Below are 23,571 nucleotides of genomic sequence, written 5' to 3' on the forward strand. Positions count from 1 at the left end.
AATTATTTGATTAATATTTATCTATCTCCTACCTAGTTATATGCTTCGTAAGAGCAAGGACCACACTGTTTTGATCACTACTGTATCTCCAGTTCCTACCACTATCTCCAGTTCCTATACTGGCACAGACTAAACACCCAATAAAACCCTTGAGGGGCTGAACTGCCAATCCCACTGTTCGTAGGTAGATACACAATAGTGTTAGGGTTTGAAAGAGTGTCCCCAAGAAAACTAAATGGGTAGGATTTTCTGATTTTCAACTTACAATCAACTCAGAAGAGATAAGCAGTGCCTAAAGTAGATCACAGGCCTAGCTGTTAAGTACACAAAACTAGGGGCTTATGCTGACTTTTAGCAGAAGCATTCTGGCTGAAAAGATACTCACATTTCCTTTGCCTCCTGACCTCACTCAAAGAATCTGATAAAGTCATTTTTTATGAGACATCTTCATGGAAAGAGTATAAGAACTAGAGCTAAGAGAACATGCTATTAAGAACTCCTCTCCTGTATCATTTTCCATTGATGGACAAATAAGTGAAGCCATATCTGAGTTGGGCCTTGCAGGAAAGTCATTCTAACAGACCTAATTTAGGGAAAGGAGTTTTCACAAGATCTAATATAGCTCTTATTATTATTTTGCTTTGATTTGCCCTACATGTATGAATTTTTCTTAGGGACCTACAACCTAAAGAAAGGTTTTAGAGTTTTCCTTATTGCAAGGTAGTCAGAGAGATGTTACACAGGAACTCAGGGTTTCTTTTTTTCATAATACCTCAGCCTTTTCCATTAAAGTGAGAATCCAAGCTTTCTTTATTCTCAAAATATTGTCCTTTACTCAGCAAAGACTTTCAAAATTATTCCACTGACCTAGAGTTGCCTCTGTATATTATAAGCGCTGACAATGTACGTTTTTTGATAAGGTAATAAAACAATATTTTAATAAAAATAATTCAATATTCTCCCATTTACATTTTCATGGCTCATGGATTTTGGATTCTTTTAGAGCTGGGACTCTTGTTAACCATATAAAATTTTAAAAATCAGCAAATACTCTTTATTCCTACCACAGGTATCTCAGCACTTTTTAACTTATCAAAGTACTTCTCACTTTGATTCAAGTAACTAATGGACTGTATTTATTGCTATGTTTCTTGAAGAACGCAATACTACAAATCCAGTGTGTTATATGGAAATAGGTTATGCTTAATTCATGTTTTAAGAATATCTCAAAATACATAAAAACTCATCAACAGTGGTCATCTTCTGGGAAGGAAGACTAGGGTGGAATAGAGGCAAAAGGAGGATTTTACTTTACACTTCCTGTACAGATGGCATTTATCGTGTGCAAATATTAACTTTTTTCCCAGTAACAGTCTAAGGTTCCACTTTAAATGCCCCAACTGTGACCACTTGGTTTTTAAACTCTCAGAAAATATTTACTAAAATGATAAACACCTCAGTCTTCAATTTCATAGATAAACCCAGGTATTCTAGATCTTTCAATCTGTTTCACAGTACCTACTTGACTACAGAGATAAGTTTCTTAATTCTTCCAGTTATAACTTCTACATATTTCTGCCCTATTTCTGAAATGGCTCCAAAGATCAAGTACGAAACACATTGGTTTCGTTTGAACAACTATACAATAATTATAAAATACTACTCTGAGGTGTTAACCTCTTTGTTATGTATTAGCTCAAATCTCAACTTTTGAATAAACTAATACAGAATCTCAATGACTTATCAAGATCTAAAATTACAGACCAAATCACAGACTTAAGAAGCAAACAAGTAAATAAAAACTTCTTTTTCTATAATCAGTGAACGGCTATAATGAAAAGTTAGCTAAGAAAGTCACCTACAATTTTTTACTTACTAAAAAAGTAAAAGTATAACTTATTGGTGATAAAAATCCATCTACTCAATTTGAAAAACATTTTCTGAACAGTGCTTTATTACCCGTGGCTGGGTTGATGCTGGCTGCAATATGAAAGTGGCAAAGTGCATTGGCATGCAGTGGAGTGTTCCTGTGAACGTGATGAGGATCTTGCTGATGTGGCAGGTATCCAGTATGTGCTACAAGTGCAAGTGATCTCCTCCGACCTCTACGAAAATGTTTCAGATTTACCTGTGAGAATAAAAACAAAGTCAAACAATGCAAAACAAAGTAAAACTAATGCCTATATTGTCATAAGCATATATGTATAGGTTACATAATGATTATTAGATAGTACATATATCCTATTTCAGATAAGTTTATATGTACAAGTATCTTGCAGTATTTTTGTACAGCAAAAGTGAAACCTGGAATAAGCCTGGAACGTAAACTGCTTGACTCTTCTTTTAACCATCACACAATACTTTAAATTTTTATTTAATATTTTCTGAGAATTAATTTCCTAAACTTAAAAAAAGTTTACAATGTGTCTGTGGAAAATGATGTCCTTATGTATACTGTTCTCTTTGTGTCCTCAGTTTACTTCCTATGACCACAAAGCACTGAATAAAACTACCATCATACATTAGGATGATATTTCATAGTTTGCAAAGCACTTTCACAGAGATCATCTCATTTGACCCATAAAGCAGACAATGCAAATATCGTTATCCTCATCTTTCATATGATAAAATAGTTTATAGAGAACACAAGGTCATCTAAAAGTGGAACAAAGGTCTTCAGATTCCTAGTCAAGGACTTCTTTCAACTATTATTACACATAACCATTCTATCAGTGGTTGCGTCTCTACACAATATATACTTATTTATATTCTGTGTCACTAGAATACTATCTAAATTTGAGAAATAGTGGTTCCATATTCACACAAAACATTCAAAGATACATCATTTTTAGGTCACTTTCTTATTTTCAATATTAAGAAAATAAGAAGAAGAATCTGTTAACTAGTCTATGTTGAATTAGCCCCAACACCAAAAACTGACTTTTACTTCCCATACTATAGCAATTAGCAAGGTAAATAATTCAAGTTCTTGGAGATTTGGAAGATAACAAATGTAGAACAGAATCTGATAAACTAATCATTCCTGTAATTATGACAGGACGAACACCTCAAGCTATACAGAAAGAAAAATAATAAATTATTTTTACAGTCAAATCTTTGCATTCTCAGATCTTAATTTAAATTATTTTAGCTAAGTCAAGTATAATCATCCTTTTGTTATCATCAGTTAACCTAAGCTTAACTTTGTAATTATAGGCAGTTTTATGCTAGACAAAACCCTTAAGAATACTTGTTGAGCCCAAAAACACCCAAAAATCTTCTCAGAACTGTTTTCCTAAGACATAGATGTTTTTTCATAACTATCCATGACTTTGAATATTAATTAAGATGAATGTTACAAAAAAGGCCACGTACTAAAGATTTTAAGACTTGTAGGAAATAACATCTAACAAAAACACTCACATCTAAAGCATTTTGAACTCGTTCTTTACTGGAAGCATTTCTCTTGAAGTTATTTGTTAAATTAACTGGTTCAGTCCAATGGTTGCAGTCACCTCCATAGAGCAAACAATCATTTGGTAAAAATGTCTCTACCCAAAGACGACATATGTTATCTTTGCAGCAAGTCAACAGTACATTACATACAGAAGCCCTAAGGAATAAAAAGATTTTAGAGGCAAAAGTATAAATTTCCCACAGTATCACATTCTACAATGTTTCTATAATTATTTAAATGCACCCAACTAAGGTATCAATGAAGAAAATGTCAATATACATTTATGTAATGTATTTAGCCAAAGCCATTACAACTGAGTTGGGTATTTGATTTCATCACAGCAAATGCTTGCTAACCTCTTCTTTTCTGCCTGGAACTCAGTAGTTCCCGTTTCAGTAGTCTAAGATTCTTCTTACATCTAAAGAACAAAAACTGAAATCATACCATACTTGCTCAGTTAATAAACAAGGAAAAAATGTGACTTCTTCTATTAAAATTTTCTGATTTATTCAGTGGATGTTTATTTGAATTATTTCGCAATGCTTCATTTTTACTTTCTGTAAAGGTACAAGCACTTGTCACTAATAAGCTAAAGTAACTAGTACACTTACTCTTTCCTTGCCTAACATATGACAAAAGCAGTCAAGTGCAATAGAAAAATTCATGATTTTTTAGCCACCTCCTTCATTAGTCATTTTTGACTTTCAGTGCATTTCCTGTCTTGCCACCCCACAAAATAACAACAAAACAATTACACATATGTTAATAAACCCCATAAGCATCAAGAGCTCAAAGGCTGAAACCCTATTAACAAAGACTACGTTTCTACTGGATAACCCAGCAAATTAAAAAAAAAAAAAGTTGCAATATCCTATAATAGACACTTATTCAAACATATCTGATTAAAAGAGAACAATCAGTAGAAGGTTTCTATCAAGTAACCCAGTAAGTTAAAGAAAAAAATTAAAATATTCCATAGTAGTCACTTTTTAAAACAAACGTATCTACTTGATTTAAGAACAATAGCAAAGGGGAAGAAAAGGGAGAACAGCTTGCTTTGTCTTGGTAGCTCTCTCCTTCAGATTCCCTCCTCTGTTTTAACACCTCCCTCCCTTCCCCTCCCCCTCTGTGTATACTCCCCTACTTTTCTCCCCTTTCCATCTACTCTCTGGGCTTCTCTCCCTCTGCTTTCTCCTATAATTCTCTGCTTCTCAGCTCCTCCAACCCACCCTCCCTTTCCACCTCTCCTACCTCTCACCGCTACCCCCCTCCTAGGGCCCCTCCTTCTTCTTACCTTTCCAAACCCTCTGTTTCTCCTTCCTTTCCCTGGCCTTGTGCCTCTCCCTCCTCTTCCTCCTTCATTTTTCTCCCTTTTTCCCTCTATCTCCCTCTGACCTTTTCCTCCCCTCCTTCCCTCTCTTAGTTTCTCTCTAGTACATTTACATACACACAAGCAGTAGCAATGAGATTAAAAATAAACAGAAACAGAAGAAAATACAAAAAGGCAATATGGAAGTTCAAGGTTCACAGTGCCAATCAGTAAACGGCAGAATGGGAAGGCTTATAAAGAAAGAGCAGAAGATAGGAGACTAAAGGCCTGAACAGACAGCAATCAGGAGAGGTACAGAACTTAGGCAAGACCAACAAAGCAAGCTAAAAAGTTGCACAACTCAGAAGCATGGACAGGGCTTCGACCCCAGATGACTCTCTTCAGGATACCACGCCTTACAAATAATGCCACGCCTTACAAACAGCTGGCAGGTAATATAAGCATGGCACAGAAGAAATATCCTGATGTATTTGAGGCACTGCTCAGGCAATACCTCCCCCTTCCTCACTTCTTCATCAAGGTATCTTATTCTCTCTCCAATAAGCATATCATATTCAGGTATAGCACTCTCCTCTCCAACCAAAAAAAAAAAAAAAAAATATATATATATATATATAAATAAATATATATATATAAATGAATGACCTTATATGGGGCAACCATGTGATGGGTAAGTGTCTGCAACAGCTGTCCTTTTTTTGTAAATTTTATTTTATTTAGCTGCCCTATGTTGACGAAACAACAGGCTGAGATGCTTTTGAAACTAGTTATGTAGAACCAACTTTTGGACGTTTTAGGGGGATATAACCAGACCTCCTAACCTGTCCTACATACATCAATTTTTTTTTCTTTTTTTTCTTTTTGCGGTACGCGGGCCTCTCACTGCTGTGGCCTCTCCCGTTGCGGAGCACAGGCTCCGGACGCGCAGGCCCAGCGGCCATGGCTCACGGGCCCAGCCGCTCCGCGGCATATGGGATCCTCCCAGACCGGGGCACGAACCCGTATCCCCTGCATCGGCAGGCGGACTCCCAACCACTGCGCCACCAGGGAGGCCCCATACATCAATTTTTAACTTGTAAAGAAGTACATGCTCATTACAAACATTTCCCCATTCTTCTCTCTCAAGCCAGCAGGCCCTTTGTATAAAGTATTACCATTTGGTTAAGCATCTTAATTTTAAGATTCCATATCAGAAAGGATAATGGTCTTTGATGGGATCTCTTTCATCCTCATGAGAAAGGGTCAGCCTTCCCACTATATATCTGCAGGCAGCTGGTGAAACAAAAAATGAAAACTAAAAGAACTAAGGGAGATTAGCTGGTTCTTTAATGAAATGGATCCAAAAGTGAAATTCTGGAAACCTTGAAAAGATGCCATAACTAACAGAAAAGTCTAGTTCTGTATCAGTTCCCTATGCTGTAGAATTTAGTTGATAAGAGATAAAATAAGCAGGGCAAAAAAAAAAAACCCTAATATGCCTTTTTGCTGTCATTGGGCATTCGTAATGCCCCAGTTTAAGGTATTGCCTCTGCGTCCACCGTGATCACTTTCGCCAACACTAAGTGAACTAGGTCAGGAGCAGATGTGACTGTCCTCTCTCAAAAGATACAATATTTCACAAGCCTCTTTTTTAGTATTCTGGTGGTCTAACTGGCTGCATATGAAAATACCTGGAATAGAAGAAATCAGCCTCCGAAATAATGTAATCTTCTGATAGTTCTAAAAGGTTAACGGTTTGTGATGACAGCTTTTTTCACTTTACATTTGTCATAGCTCATTCTATTCTAAACATGTTTTCATACGTGTGGGCAATGGTCTCAGAGGTACTAGAGCAACAGTCCTCAAAGTGAAGCTGCAGTGAAGGTGCTTTTGCAAACAATACAGATTGCCCACACCACTCTCCCTTAGCCCAAAAACTGTGAAACATACTTCTAACAAAAGAACCATCACTGTACCTACAGTGTCCTACTCCTATGCTTTGTTAGACTGTAGGACTGAGGTAGGAAGAATGGTAACTACTGCACTCCAAACTAGCTCAACAAAGTCTAGGTATAACAATGATGGATACATGCCATTATACACTTATCCAAACCCATAGAATGCACAACACCAAGAGTGAACCACAAAGTGAACTATGAACTTTAAGTGAAAATAATGTGTTGAAATAAGCATCAACTGTAACAAATGTACCACTCTGGTGGAGGATGTTGATAATGGGGGAGGCTGTGCATATGTGGGGGACAGGATTATGTGAGAAATCTCTGTTCCTTCCCTTCAGCTTTGCTGTGAACCTTAAACTGCTCTAAAAAATGTCTAAAATAATTTTTAAAAAATTTAGGTATACTCTGCTGGCTCAGAAGAGCAAAACTGAAGTCAACAAATGATCTAGGTATGCTACCATGGATCAGCTTAAGACATCTCAGATGACAAAAAGATAAGGGAAAACCTGTACTGATCCATAGTGTGGCCAAATTGAAAATGGCCATGTGGAACAAAAAGGATTTCTACCTATACTTAAGTAATACAATAGCTCTGTAACTTACTAAATATAGGCAAAAATTCAACAGGATTATCAAGTCTTGCAAGGACTACAGGAAAGAAAAGAAGTACTAACAGGTGTGTTTGTGCATGCATGTGTAGGTTAAACTAATACCTAGTTTAGGGCATCATAATGTATTAACCCATGCACTTCTCCTCAAAGATGCTGGGTGCAGTAAAAGAAATATTTGAGGCCTTATGGTATATGTTCTCAATAAAGCCTTTTTTTTTAATTAAAAAAAAAGGGAAAACAGAGGAGATACAGAAGGGACAAGATAAGGGAGTAAAATGTGAAAAAGTTGATGCAAATGGCAATTTGGAGAATGATTAAGAGATGAAAGAATTGGATACATAACATAGAGAAGAAAAGGATGCACAACTCTGTCACTCAAAGATATCTGACCTAGAGGTAAATTATCCTTTCATATGGCTCTCCTCTTAAGCGTCAACCATAGTTGACCGGTGGCCAGAGGTCTGCAGTCCAAGAACTATCTAGTATTACTTGAATCTTCATAGGCAAAAATCCTAAAGCAATGATTCTCAAAGTGAGAAAAGCAGTCAAAGTCACAAAGATGACGTTCTCTTAATACATGGGACAAATGACTAATCCACTGACCTAGGCATATATTTGCTTGTTTTACGCCAGGAAAATCCATTTACAGCTCGAGGATGGGCCAGATATACAAAAGAAAAGTCCATTTCTCCTTGGGATTGTTTTTCTGAACTTTTATCTGGAGAGGTAACAGATGTCCGCCAGTTTTCTACATTATACCATACCTTTAAAAGACAGTCATCCTAAGGGGAAAAAAAAAACAAAAAACATCCAGATCATTAAATTAAAGGTTAAGTCAAATACCAAAAGTAAGATTTTTCTCCCCAATTAAAGGAACTTAGGGATGTGAAGAGGAGTTGGGCATGGAGAAATTAGGAAGAAAATCTCTGATTCTGATAACTTTTCTTATAGCATTCCTTAACTGTTCTTTAAGAATTAATGTGTGTGAATGTGTGTATTTTGCAAGGGTTGGTTTAAGGAAAATGCTAGTTACCATTTGGTATGGAAAATAAAGTCATTTAGGAAAGACCTAAAGATGAAGTTAAGGCTTCACGTGCCCACTTAGCCAAATACCAAATAAGAAAGCATTACCATTAGCAGACTTCGAAAGACTGCTGATTTTTGAAAACACAGTTTTTATAAATTACCATGTGACTGTTCAAAGAAAATGTTGATGATAAGTAGTTAGCCACTACTACTATGTAAAATATCCTAAGCACAATCAAAATTGCATCTCCTAATTTGAGAAGGAAAGCAAGAACAAGAGAGACTAGCATGTACCAGGTTCTGTTCTTAAGCTATTAATTGCATTGCCAAAGCTAGTCGACTGTAAAGTCAATTAGATTAAACAGCTCTACTTTTATCCTAAAAAAACCTCACTGAGGATTTAAGGTGTATCTCATATTCTTAGTCTGCAGGTTTTGAGCCATGGGAACAATAACTTCCGACTATTCGTTGTATGTAAAGTGCTCTGTGAACCAATGATTAAAAATAAAAATAATTTCAAGGGAATGCATTATTCTGAAATAAACAGGTAATAACGAAGAAAAGTTACAAATGTCCTTCTAGAAAGTCTGTAAATTCTTTTACTGTAAATACAGCCTAATACAGCTGTCAGCTAAAAGATAACATAAATAGTAGTTATAGTTGATTACTGACAGTAGACTTCATCCATGACTCTGTGCCAGGCACTTTACATACACTGTCTAAACTAATCTGATGATCAATGACCTATGAGGTAGGTACTATCATCCTCAGTTTATACATGAGAAAACCAAGGCTCAAAGAGAGTACTACTTGCCCAAGATCAAACAGTTGGTAAATGGCAAATTTATACCCAGATCTACCTTTGATCTATGTTGTTTCAATTATACCATACTGCCTTTAACACAATATTTAGCCAATTTTTGCTATTTAACATTTTTAACAGAAAATGTTTTCAACTTAATGAAGCCAGCTAATTTTTTCTGACATTTCAAAATATACCATAAACACAACTTGACAATAGTATTTTTACAAATTACCTTCCCAGCAGTGGCAAAAAATTTGCCATCTGGTGAAAACTTCATTAAATGAACTTGGGAAGCAGTTCTGTAAATTAAACAGAAAAGAAATAATTTTCAAGGAAAATTAAATAAGAGAATGCAACATTACTTCTCTAAACTATATTCAGCAATTTGCTTCAAATAGAAAATTTTGTGATAACACAAGTTTCACACTTTTAAGTATATCTCATAAATATAAAATAAATTAAAAAATAGAAAACTTAATATTAAATATAAAAATTATTTTTTATGTAAAAATATCCATGCATAAGAATCATGTAAGGAATGACTTGTCAGTCTTTAAAGCTTAAGACAAAAGAGCCATAGGTCTCATTCCCTTAGGATGTGAGAAAGAAAGGTTTCATTTTTTAATCTGGAAATCTAATTTCCAGAGCCATAGATACTTATATTCCAACATACATTTACAAGGACAGTAAATCAGTATTTTTTTTTTTTTTTGCGGTACGCGGGCCTCTCACTGCTGTGGCCTCTCCCGTTGCGGAGCACAGGCTCCCGACACGCAGGCCAAGCGGCCATGGCTCACGGGCCCAGCCGCTCCGCGGCATGTGGGATCTTCCCGGACCGGGGCACGAACTCGCGTCCCCTGCATCGGCAGGCGGACTCTCCACCACTGCGCCACCAGGGAAGCCCAGTAAATCAGTATTTTAAAACGAATTCTGCCTTAAGGCAGCATTTGCATAATTAAAGATTACATATGGGTTAATGGGAGACTTGCAACTATCATGGATTAGGCCTTCCAAGTTCACCAACATACTTGGTACATAGTTGTCTTTTCTTCTCCAAGGAGCTTTGGCTCATTTCCCTTTCTCACCTTCCCTTCTGGCTACCTGTATATACTGATCTCAAGACACTTCTCACTATGATTGCTTTCCTTTTCTTTACCCAAGTTCATGCTTAGACAGATTCATCCTAAATTTATTTGTAAAGCAGGCCAAAGAGGTATTCTGTCACATTTCATTCCAAATAAAAATAACTTTTTTCCCCTGATTTCTAAAAAATATTTGTTTGTTTGCTTATTTGTTTGTTTGGCTGCGCCAGGTCTTACTTGCGGCACGCAGGATCTTCGTTGCTGCATGCAGGATCTTTAGTTGTGGCACTCGGAATCTTTTAGTTGCGGCATGAGGGCTCCTAAGAGCGGCATGCGGGATCTAGTTCCCTGACCAGGGATCGAACCCAGGTGCCCTGCATTGGGAGCGCAGAGTCTTAACCACTGACCACCAGGGAAGTCCCTCCCCTGATTTTAAATGTTACAAATACATAACAGAAAATATTGATACAAATGGGTGAAAGGAAGAAAATAAAATCATCCATAGCTTCACCAATACCACAACACTCATTCCCATGCAAAATCACGGTTAACATTTTAATACACTGACTTCCAGACCTCTTCCACTCTCCCTCTCCATCTACCTTCTGTGGAAGGGTGTGGGAAAGGAGATGGAAACTGATGCCATATCTACAATTTGCTTTGTAATATTTATTTTAAAATACGTCATGAACATTAAGTAGTACAGTGAACATTTTTGCACACACATGTTTATGCATCTGGTTAATCCTAAGAACATCTTTAAAACAAATAATTAAAAGTCTGGGGCTTCCCTGGTGGCACAGTGGTTGAGAGTCCGCCTGCCGATGCAGGGGACACGGGTTCGTGCCCCGGTCCGGGAAGATCCCACATGCCGCGGAGCGGCTAGGCCCGTGAGCCATGGCACTGAGCCTGCGCGTCCGGAGCCTGTGCTCCGCAATGGGAGAGGCCACAGCAGTGAGGGGCCCGTGTACCGCAAAAAAAAAAAAAAAAAGCCTGGTCTCCATGATTGTGACCTTGTTGCCCCTACAGTCTTTTCTTAAAACAGTAGCTAAAGCAGTTCTTTTAAAAGGGAATTACTGGGTTGGCCAAAAAATTCGTTTGGTTTTAAGTAAAAATAAGAGACATTTTTCATTTTCACGAAGAACTTTATTGAACGTATTCACTAACCGAACGAACTTTTTGGCCAACCCAACAGATCTCCACACACCCTCTGCTTAAAACCCCCAAGGCCTTCCCAACTCACTCAAAATAAAAGGCAAGGGCTTCCCTGGTGGCGCAGCGGTTGAGAGTCCGCCTGCCGATGCAGGGGAAATGGGTTCGTGCCCCGGTCTGGGAAGAGCCCACATGCCGCGGAGCGGCTGGGCCCGTGAGCCATGGCCGCTGGGCCTGTGCGTCCGGAGCCTGTGCTCCGCAACGGGAGAGGCCACAACAGTGAGAGGCCCACATACCGCAATAAATAAATAAATAAATAAATAAATAAAAGGCAAAAGCCTCACAATAACCTATAAGCTGACTTCTGACTCTGACCATTTCCCCTATTACTCCTCACTTTGTTCACTTTACTCCAGCCACAAGGTAACATACACTTTTACCTCAGAGCCTTGCACTAGTTCCCTCCTCCTACAACGTTCTTCACCAGAAGATACACACACATAGCTTACTCACTCACTTCCTTCAGGTCTATACTCAAACGTCACCTCTACTCTTCTTCCCCCTACCCTATTTAATTATTCTCTATCGTACCTACTGGTCCTCATCTAACAGGTATAAGCAGTGTTCTAAATGCACCACAAATGTATGATCAAACCCAACTTTGAAATGTATTCCAGTTAGGGTAATCTTCAGTTGATCCTATAATAAAACTGGCATAGTTTCTATTCCAAGGCTTTATTGCTTACTTAAATAACAAACCACCTCAAATAAACAATTAGTATGTCTAGTCCAATTTACCACTGTATAACTCTGATTATGATTTAACTTAAGATCCTTCCCCTCTCCCAAATGCAAGAAATACATTTCAAATTTTCAGTTCAACCCAAGGAATCCCCTTACTAGATCTGCAGTGAAGGCACTATAGCACTTCTTTGTTCTTCTCTCCCCCATTAGCTCTTTCTAAAGACTATCTTTGCAAAATCTTATTTCCTCTCTACATGTAAACCCTTTTTAACACCCATGATCTGGCTGGGGGGGGGGGTGTGCAAAAAAAACATGGAACCAGCTCCTTTGAAATCTCCTTTGTATATTCTATATATATAGGAGGTCTGCCTTACTCTGACTTTGGTATCTGATTTATATACCTTATTACTGCTTCATATGAAACTGACTCAGGGGACTTCCCTGGTGGCGCAGTAGTTAAGAATCTGCCTGCCAGTGCAGGGGACACGGGTTCAAGCCCTGGTCTGGGAGGATTCCACATACAACTAAGCCCGTGCACCACAACTGCTGAGCCTGCGCTCTAGAGCCTGCGAGCCACAACTACTGAAGCCCGCGCGCCTAGAGCCCGTGCTCCGCAACAAGAGAAGCCACCACAATGAGAAGCCCACGCACCGCAACGAAGAGTAGCCCCTGCTCACCGTAACTAGAGAAAGCCCGCACGCAGCAACAAAGACCCAACACAGCCAAAATTTTAAAAAATAAATTTTTAAAAAATATGTAAAACTAACTCAGGGAGAACGCCATTCCTAACATCCTGTCATACTGATTTACTGGTGTATTGTCTGTCTCCCCCTGTGTGTTCACAGCTATATTCTAAGCACTTTTACCACTGTCTGGAACATGATAAGCACTCAACAAATATTTGTTGAATGAATGAAAGAAACTTGGACTTGCTATCTAAAGGGCATAAGAAAAATTAAGGCTGTTGATTCATACTTCCAAATTGATCTCTATAAAGGTGACATCAATTGTATGTCCTTATTAACAGTATATTAGAATACCTTTTCTCCACTCACTCGTAATGGGTATTATTCATTCTCTTCTTTATGGATATTTCACATTTCTTGATTTTGAGTGAGGCCAATCAACTATTAATATGCTCATTACTCATATGTACTACAGTTTAAAAATTTTCTCAAAAAAATTTTCTCTTCATTGTCCATTTTTGTTTACTTTTGAGATATCTGTTATTTTCTAGTTAATTTTTAAGACCTGCTTTTAAAAAAGGCATTAACCCAAAATTGTACATATTTCCCAACAAGTTTTTGGTTCTTTTCCTTATGGTCTTTTTGCTTTACAGAAATTTTTTATTCATACACAAAACTATTAATTTTTTCCTTTTCTTTCCTTTCAGTTTCCAGTTTTGGTTTCATACTTAGAAATTTTTTCCATAACTCTAAAACGGCGCTTCTCATCCAACAGTGATAGAACACAAATGATAAATGTTAGCCCAATATGTAATTTTTAATTTCCTAGTAGTGACATTTAAAAAAGTAAAAAGAAACAGGTGAAATTAAGTATATTTTATTTAATCCAATATATCAAAAATATTATCATTTTAATGTGTAACCAATTAAAATTTAATAAGAGTTTTACATTTTTTTCTTTGTGCAAAGTTTTTGAAATCTAGTGTTCATTTTATACTTTTAGGACATCTCAATTAAGTCTAGCCATATTTCAAGGGTTCAAGTGAAATGCGGCTATCATACTGGACATGGTAGTATTAAACTATGACAATTCACCGATATTTTCTTCTACAATTTTTTCATTGTATAGATATTGCTTCTTCTTCCTTTGAAATTTATTTTGGTGCCAAGTATGAAAGAGATTCTAACGTCGTTTTCTCCTCCACAGAGCTAGCAAGTTGCCCCACTGATGTAAAATTCCACCTTATATACTGAATCTCCATGTATAATTGGGTCTAACCCTGGACCCTAATCTATCTGTTCCTGTATCAGCAACAAACTGCTTGACCAGTGGTAGCTTTAGAATTCATTTTACTATACTGTATATCTTCATTCTTTTCTTCTTTCAGGATTTTCCTGATTTTCCCATATTTGTCCTTGTAAATAAAATTTTGAACTATGCTCAAAAGTAGAAATTCCAATGAGATTTTGATAAGGATGATGTTCAACATACAGATTAGTCTGGGAAAAATATACTTCTTCACAATAGGAAAACTTCCATTCAGAAGCATGACAGGTGTCTCTGTCTCCTTTTGTATAATTTAGCAAGTTCTTATTTAACTATCTTCATATAGGCCTAACACATTTCTATGTTTCTTCCTAGTCGTTTATTCAACAATTTAAAAAAAGTAAAAAAGGGTCTGCAGAACATGGGAAATGGTGAATCCTCTGTATATAAGAAAAGGCATGTCAAAATCAATACTTTTTATGTTAGTATGGTTTTACACCAACTAAAATGCATTTATAAGACCACATGGAACAGGTTTATTGGTTTAATCCCCTAATTAATTGCTTACTTGCAATGCCAAATGCATCTCCAATCCCCAAAGTTAAGATCTGTTTTATCTGGATTTTCATCTTCAGCTGATTTCTCCAAGTTAGCACTGGACCACAGTTGCAAACAGCTAGAACCAGTTAAAAGACGATTGCCTAAAAATATATATATCATTCACCAATTATTATTTAGGTATTTAATTAGTGAGTTAAGTACATGATCAAGAGTTTTATTTAATACTATAAAGATAATACAACTTTTTTAAAAAGTCAAATAACAAAAAGAGATTTGGGGTATGGGGGAGTAAAGCTATATTTTAACTTTGTTGAAGAAGCTTAGACAAAAAAGGGAACAGATCGTATCATCTCTCACCCAACAAACATTTAATGAGCATCTTCTTTGTAACAGGCACTGTGCTAGGTACTGGCAATACAATAAGAAATGAAAGACTGTCCTTTTTCATGATCGGTTCACAGTCCAGTAGAGAAATATTATGAACAGAAGCATGAAAACATGCAAGTTCAAATATATTCCAGAGAATGCCTCATAATCTCATTATGGTTAAGGGATAAGGTACATAGTAGACCTAGAAAAAGAAATAAGTTTGGAAAAAAGGGATCATACTGTGAAGCATTTTTGAGGTTCATAAAGGGTTCAGAGTTTGTTATAGGTAGATGGAAGTTAAAGGTTTTATTTAGGGGGGTGTAATTTACATAAGTGGATCTGTATTTTAGAACAAGGGGTCTCAACTGGGAGGGGCTGTCAACAGATGGACATGAAGATGCCCATAAACCTCCTTCCAATGACATATATGCGAAAGTTATAGGTATACTTTGCGTATTTTTCTAGAGAGATAATCCATAATTTTCATCGTACTTAAAAAAACTCCAGTAAACAAAGAAGGGTAAATTACGATTCTTTATAACTCTAGAGATAGGCAAGATGAGGAAAAACGTAAGACGCTGGGAAATCTGGTTAAATGACAATAATAAATACAGATGGGAAATCATGAGGCTCTGAATCAAATATTAAAGTAATAAGCATGGATTTAAAAGCCATTTCAAAAAAAAGAACAGAATTTTCATGGCATGACACCAAGTAAAAAACAGAGAGATACAAGAGGTTTCAAGGACAGATTACAACTTTACGACTTGGGGAATTGAGTAGAAGATTGTGCTATCAAAGAAAATAAAGGGGGTACAATTTTGGCCAAAAAGCTGACAATAAATAAGGCATTCTATCTCTCTGGAAAGATCACTGTATTTAAAAAGTGAGTCTGTGGCAAAACACTGACTTTAGATCAGAAATCCTTGTGTCTAAATCCCAAATAAGTTACTCAATTAGCTATGTGAACTTGATCGAGTTGGGCAACCTCTGAGCCTCAATTTTCTCACCTATAAAATTAGAAATTTGTGTAGAGCGGTTGTAAGAATTAGCTATAATATGTATTACATATTTAGCACAGGCTAGGCACTTAGCAGAAGCTCAATAAATAGTAGCAAGTAGGTGGAAAGTCCTATAGACAGATAAAAACAGCCCAGAAAGTATTGATACTAATGAGATATTCCATTTAAATATGGTTATCATTCCATTGTTTAGCTTAGCAACGTACATGTTTTCTTTTTTTTTTACTGAGATGTAACTGACATGTATCATTGTATTAGTTTCAGGTTACAACATAATGATTCAATATTTGTATACAGCGTGAAATGACCACCACAATAAGTCTCCTTAACATTCATCACCACACGTGGTTACAGTTTTTTTTCTTGTGATGAGAACTTTAAGATCTACTTTCTCTTAGCAACTTTCAAATACACAATACAGAATTATTAACCACAGTCACCATGTCATACATTACATCCCAGGATTTATTTATTTCGTAACTGGAAGTTTGTACCTTCACCTATTTTATCTACTCTCCCCAATCCCACCCCACCCTACTCCAGCCCACTGCCTCTGACAACCACCAATCTGTTCTCTGTATCTATGAGTTCAGTTTTGACAAGTTTTCTTTCCTTTAACATAAACTAAAGGTGAAACTAAGGTAACCCATGAAGGATTAAGAAATTAATATAGAATACAAAATAATTCATCCCAGTTATGGAATGAAACAAAAGTAGGTAAGGTATGGCATAATACATTGATTTGAACAGAAAGGCAGAAGTATAGATATCAAAGTAGGAAAAAAAAGCATTAAGTCTAAAATAGTAAGTCTTATGATTTAAGCAAAATGCAAGAGTGGGTTTGGAGACAACACAAAGGCACTATAGTCAGTTTACTAGCACCATCTGAAAAATATTCTTTATATCCCAATATCTGGCATATACTAATAAGTAAATATTCATCAAAACCAAAATACTGTATTTCACTTAATATATTCTAAATCTGTTTATATAAATAATTACAAAGTTCATTTACAAAAGTAATAATAGCTCCCCAATATATATTACAGTAATAACCCATTTCTCAACCAAACCACTTACATTTTAAACTTTTTGATTATAAAAAGAAAAATGATAAACTTTTATGTGAATTTTAAATAAATCATGATTTAAAAGATAATGGTCATGAAATATTGGCAAGTCACTACTAGATATGTTAAGAAAATAAGTAGTTATCTTCTTTTTTTTTTTTCCTTTAATCCACGTTGAGTTTATTTATTTTTTTTTATTTTACAAATTTAATCAGTTATACATATACATATGTTCCCATATCCCCTCCCTTTTGCGTCTCCCTCCCACCCTCCCTTTCCCACCCCTCCAGGCGGTCACAAAGAACCGAGCTGATCTCCCTGTGCTATGCGGCTGCTTCCCACTAGCTATCTACCTTACGTTTGGTAGTGTATATATGTCCATGCCGCTCTTTCACTTTGTCCCAGCTTACCCTTCCCCCTCCCCATATCCTCAAGTCCATGCTCTAGTAGGTCTGTGTCTTTATTCCTGTCTTACCCCTATGTTCTTGATGACATTTTTTTCTTAAATTCCATATATATGTGTCAGCATACAGTATTTGTCTTTCTCTTTCTGACTTACTTCACTCTGTATGACAGACTCTAGGTCCATCCACCTCATTACAAATAGCTCAATTTCATTTCTTTTTATGGCTGAGTAATATTCCATTGTATATATGTGCCACATCTTCTTTACCCATTCATCCGATGATGGACACTTAGGTTGTTTCCATCTCTGGGCTATTGTAAATAGGGCTGCTATGAACATTTTGGTACATGTCTCTTTTTGAATTACGGTTTTCTCAGGGTATATGCCCAGTAGTGGGATTGCTGGGTCATATGGTAGTTCTATTTGTAGTTTTTTAAGGAACCTCCATACCGTTCTCCATAGTGGCTGTACCAATTCACATTCCCACCAGCAGTGCAAGAGTGTTCCCTTTTTTCCACACCCTCTCCAGCATTTATTGTTTCTAGATTTTTTGATGATGGCCATTCTGACTGGTGTGAGATGATATCTCATTGTAGTTTTGATTTGCATTTCTCTAATGAGTAAAGATGTTGAGCATCCTTTCATGTGTTTGTTGGCAGTCTGTATATCTTCTGTGGAGAAATGTCTATTTAGGTCTTCTGCCCATTTTTGGATTGGGTTGTTTGTTTTTTTGCTATTGAGCTGCATGAGCTGCTTATAAATTTTGGAGATTAATCCTCTGTCAGTTGCTTCATTTGCAAATATTTTCTCCCATTCTGAGGGTTGTCTTTTCGTCTTGTTTATGGTTTCCTTTGCTGTGCAAAAGCTTTGAAGTTTCATTAGGTCCCATGTGTTTATTTTTGTCTTTATTTCCATTTCTCTAGGAGGTGGGTCAAAAAAGATCTTGCTGTGATTTATGTCATAGAGTGTTCTGCCTATGTTTTCCTCTAGGAGTTTGATAGTGTCTGGCCTTACATTTAGGTCTTTAATCCATTTTGAGCTAATTTTTGTGTATGGTGTTAGGGAGTGATCTAATCTCATACTTTTACATGTCCCTGTCCAGTTTTCCCAGCACCACTTATTGAAGAGACTGTCCTTTCTCCACTGTACATTCCTGCCTCCTTTATCAAAGATAAGGTGACCATATGTCCGTGGGTTTATCTCTGGGCTTTCTATCCTGTTCCATTGATCTATCTTTCTGTTTTTGTGCCAGTACCATACTGTCTTGATTACTGTAGCTTTGTAGTATAGTCTGAAGTCAGGGAGCCTGATTCCTCCAGCTCCGTTTTTCGTTCTCAAGATTGCTTTGGCTATTCGGGGTCTTTTGTGTTTCCATACAAATTGTGAAATTTTTTGTTCTAGTTCTGTGAAAAATGCCATTGGTAGTTTGATAGGTATTGCATTGAATCTGTAGATTGCTTTGGGTAGTAGAGTCATTTTCACAATGTTGATTCTTCCAATCCAAGAACATGGTACATCTCTCCATCTATTTGTATCATCTTTAATTTCTTTCATCAGTGTCTTGTAATTTTCTGCATACAGGTCTTTTGTCTCCTTAGGTAGGTTTATTCCTAGATATTTTATTCTTTTTGTTGCAATGGTAAATGGGAGTGTTTCCTTGATTTCACTTTCAGATTTTTCATCATTAGTATATAGGAATGCCAGAGATTTCTGTGCATTAATTTTGTATCCTGCAACTTTACCAAATTCATTGATTAGCTCTAGTAGTTTTCTGGTAGCATCTTTAGGATTCTCTATGTATAGTATCATGTCATCTGCAAACAGTGACAGCTTTACTTCTTCTTTTCCCATTTGGATTCCTTTTATTTCCTTTTCTTCTCTGATTGCTGTGGCTAAAACTTCCAAAACTAGGTTGAATAAGAGTGGTGAGAGTGGGCAACCTTGTCTTGTTCCTGATCTTAGTGGAAATGGTTTCAGTTTTTCACCATTGAGGACGATGCTGGCTGTGGGTTTGTCATATATGGCCTTTATTATGTTGAGGAAAGTTCCCTCTATGCCTACTTTCTGCAGGGTTTTTATCATAAATGGGTGTTGAATTGTGTCAAAAGCTTTCTCTGCATCTATTGAGATGATCATATGGTTTTTCTCCTTCAGTTTGTTAATACGGTGTATCACATTGATTGATTTGCGTACATTGAAGAATCCCTGCATTCCTGGAATAAACCCCACTTGATCATGGTGTATGATCCTTTTAATGTGCTGTTGGATTCTGTTTGCTAGTATTTTGTTGAGGATTTTTGCATCTATGTTCATCAGTGATATTGGCCTGTAGTTTTCTTTCTTTGTGACATCCTTGTCTGGTTTTGGTATCAAGGTGATGGTGGCCTCGTAGAATGAGTTTGGGAGTGTTCCTCCCTCTGCTATATTTTGGAAGAGTTTGAGAAGGATAGGTGTTAGCTCTTCTCTAAATGCTTGATAGAATTCGCCTGTGAAGCCATCTGGTCCTGGGCTTTTGTTTGCTGGAAGATTTTTAATCACAGTTTCAATTTCACTGCTTGTGATTGGTCTGTTCATATTTTCTATTTCTTCCTGATTCAGTCTTGGCAGGTTGTGCATTTCTAAGAATTTGTCCATTTCTTCCAGGTTGTCCATTTTATTGGCATAGAGTTGCTTATAGTAATCTCTCATGATCTTTTGTATTTCTGCAGTTTCAGTTGTTACTTCTCCTTTTTCATTTCTAATTCTATTGATTTGAGTCTTCTCCCTTTTTTTCTTGATGAGTCTGGCTAATGGTTTATCAATTTTGTTTATCTTCTCAAAGAACCAGCTTTTAGTTTTATTGATCTTTGCTATCGTTTCCTTCATTTCTTTTTCATTTATTTCTGATCTGGTTTTTATGATTTCTTTCCTTCTGCTAACTTTGGGATGTTTTTGTTCTTCTTTCTCTAATTGCTTTAGGTGCAAGGTTAGGTTGTTTATTCGAGATATTTCCTGTTTCTTAAGGTGGGATTGTATTGCCATAAACTTCCCTCTTAGAACTGCTTTTGCTGCATCCCATAGGTTTTGGGTCGTCGTGTCTCCATTGTCATTTGTTTCTAGCTATTTTTTAATTTCCTCTTTGATTTCTTCAGTGATCACTTCGTTATTAAGTAGTGTATTGTTTAGCCTCCATGTGTTTGTATGTTTTACAGCTCTTTTCCTGTAATTGATATCTAGTCTCATAGCATTGTGGTCGGAAAAGATACTTGATACAATTTCAATTTTCTTAAATTTACCAAGGCTTGATTTGTGACCCAAGATAGGATCTATCCTGGAGAATGTTCCATGAGCACTTGAGAAAAATGTGTATTCTGTTGTTTTTGGATGGAATGTCCTATAAATATCAATTAAGTCCATCTTGTTTAATGTATCATTTAAAGCTTGTGTTTCCTTATTTATTTTCATTTTGGATGACCTGTCCATTGGTGAAAGTGGGGTGTTAAAGTCCCCTACTATGATTGTGTTACTGTCGATTTCTCCTTTTATGGCTGTTAATATTTCCCTTATGTATTGAGGTGCTCCTATGTTTGGTGCATAAACATTTACAATTGTTATATCTTCTTGGATTGATCCCTTGATCATTATGTAGTGTCCTTCTTTGTCTCTTCTAGTAGTCTTTATTTTAAAGTCTATTTTGTCTGATATGAGAATTGCTACTCCAGCTTTCTTTTGGTTTCCATTTGCATGGAATATCTTTTTCCATCCCCTTACTTTCAGTCTGTATGTGTCTCTAGGTCTGAAGTGGGTCTCTTGTAGACAGCATATATATGGGTCTTGTTTTTGTATCCATTCAGCCAGTCTGTGTCTTTTGGTGGGAGCATTTAGTCCATTTACATTTAAGGTAATTATTGATATGTATGTTCCTATTCCCATTTTCTTAATTGTTTTGGGTTCGTTATTGTAGGTCTTTTCCTTCTGTTGTGTTTCTTGCCTAGAGAAGTTCCTTTAGCATTTGTCGTAAAGCTGGTTTGGTGGTGCTGAACTCTCTCAGCTTTTGCTTGTCTTTAAAGGTTTTAATTTCTCCATCAAATCTGAATGAGATCCTTGCTGGGTAGAGTAATCTTGGTTGCAGGTTTTTCTCCTTCATCACTTTAAGTATGTCCTGCCACTCCCTTCTGGCTTGTAGAGTTTCTGCTGAGAGATCAGCTGTTATCCTGATGGGGATTCCCTTGTGTGTTATTTGTTGTTTTTGCCTTGCTGCTTTTAATATGATTTCTTTGTGTTTAATTTTTGACAGTTTGATTAATATGTGTCTTGGTGTATTTCTCCTTGGATTTATTCTGTATGGGACTCTCTGTGCCTCCTGGACTTGATTAACTATTTCCTTTCCCATATTAGGGAAGTTTTCAACTATAATCTCTTCAAATATTTTCTCAGTCCCTTTCTTTTTCTCTTCTTCTTCTGGAACCCCTATAATTTGAATGTTGGTGCGTTTAATGTTGTCCCAGAGGTCTCTGAGACTGTCCTCTGTTCTTTTCATTCTTTTTTCTTTATTTTGCTCTGCAGCAGTTATTTCCACTATTTTATCTTCCACCTCACTTATCCGTTCTTCTGCCTCAGTTATTCTGCTATTGATCCCATCTAGAGTATTTTTTATTTCATGTATTGTGTTTTTAATCGATGCTTGATTCGTCTTTAGTTCTTCTAGGTCCTTGTTAACTTTTTCTTGCATTTTGTCTATTCTATTTCCAAGATTTTGGATCATCTTTACCATCATTATTCTGAATTCTTTTTCAGGTAGACTGCCTATTACCTCTTCATTTGTTAGGTCTGGTGGGTTTTTATCTTGCTCCTTCTCCTGCTGTGTGTTTTTCTGTCTTCTCATTTTGCTTATGTTACTGTGTTTGGGGTCTCCTTTTTGCAGGCTGCAGGTTCGTAGTTCCCGTTGTTTTTGGTGTCTGTCCCCAGTGGCTAAGGTTGGTTTAGTGGGTTGTGTAGGCTTCTTGGTGGAGGGGACTACTGCCTGTGTTCTGGTGGATGAGGCTGGATCTTGTCTTTCTGGTGGGCAGGTCCACGTCTGGTGGTGTGTTTTGGGGTGTTTGCGGACTTTTTATGATTTGAGGTAGCCTCTCTGCTAATGGGTGGCGTTGTGTTCCTGTCTTGCTAGTTGTTTGGCATAGGGTGTCCAGCACTGTAGCTTGCTGGTCGTTGAGTGAAGCTGGGTGCTGGTGTTGAGATGGAGATCTCTGGAAGATTTTCGCCGTTTGATATTATGTGGAGCTGGGAGGTCTCTTGTGGACCAGTGTCCTGAAGTTCGCTCTCCCCCCTCAGAGGCACAGCACTGACTCCTGGCTCCTCAATTTGGGATGATTTGTTGTCTATTCCTGTATTCCACAGATGCAGGGTACATCAAGTTGATTGTGGAGCTTTAATCCGCTGCTTCTGAGGCTGCTGGGAGAGGTTTCCCTTTCTCTTCTTTGTTCTCACAGCTCCTGGGTCTCAGCTTTGGATTTGGCCCCGCCTCTGCGTGTAGGTCGCCGGAGGGCGTCTGTTCTACGCTCAGACAGGACAGGGTTAAAGGAGCAGCCTCTTCGGGGACTCTGGCTCACTCAGGCCGGGCGGGAGGGAGGGGCACGGAGTGCGGGGCGAGCCTGCAGCGGCAGAGGTCGGCGTGACGTTGCACCAGCCCGAGGCGCGCCGTGCGTTCTCCCAGGGAAGCCGCCCCTGGCGCCCGGGACCCCGGCAGTGGCAGGCTGCACAGGCTCCCGGAAGGGCGGTGTGGACAGTGACCTGCGCTCGCACACAGGCTTCTTGGCGGCGGCGGCAGCAGCCCCAGCGTCCCACGCCCGTCTCTGGGCTCCGCGCTTTCAGCCGCGACTCGCGCCCTTCTCTGGAGCTCCTTTACGCGGCGCTCTTAATCCCCTCTCCTCGCGCACCAGGAAACCAAGAGGGAAGAAAAAGTCTCCTGCCTCTTCGGCAGCTCCAGAGTTTTCCTGGACTCCCTCCCGGCTAGCTGTGGCTCATTAGCCCCCTTCAGGCTGAGTTCTTGCTGCCAGCCCCAGTC

The 23,571-nt window shown here is 37.7% G+C and overlaps 1 protein-coding gene across 1 annotated transcript in view; it reads right to left on the minus strand.

The window, feature by feature from the left end:
• The window catches only part of LOC132486291 (dmX-like protein 1), a 59,104-nt gene that overhangs the window by 5,352 nt on the left and 30,181 nt on the right, over positions 1-23,571 (minus strand). Inside the window, 5 exon segments of the mRNA XM_060093280.1 lie at positions 1,960-2,128; positions 3,424-3,613; positions 7,942-8,120; positions 9,402-9,468; positions 14,669-14,801. Of these exon segments, the coding sequence (XP_059949263.1) occupies positions 1,960-2,128; positions 3,424-3,613; positions 7,942-8,120; positions 9,402-9,468; positions 14,669-14,801 (738 nt within the window).

Source organism: Mesoplodon densirostris, chromosome 3, assembly GCF_025265405.1.
Source record: "Mesoplodon densirostris isolate mMesDen1 chromosome 3, mMesDen1 primary haplotype, whole genome shotgun sequence".
NCBI lineage: Eukaryota > Metazoa > Chordata > Mammalia > Artiodactyla > Ziphiidae > Mesoplodon > Mesoplodon densirostris.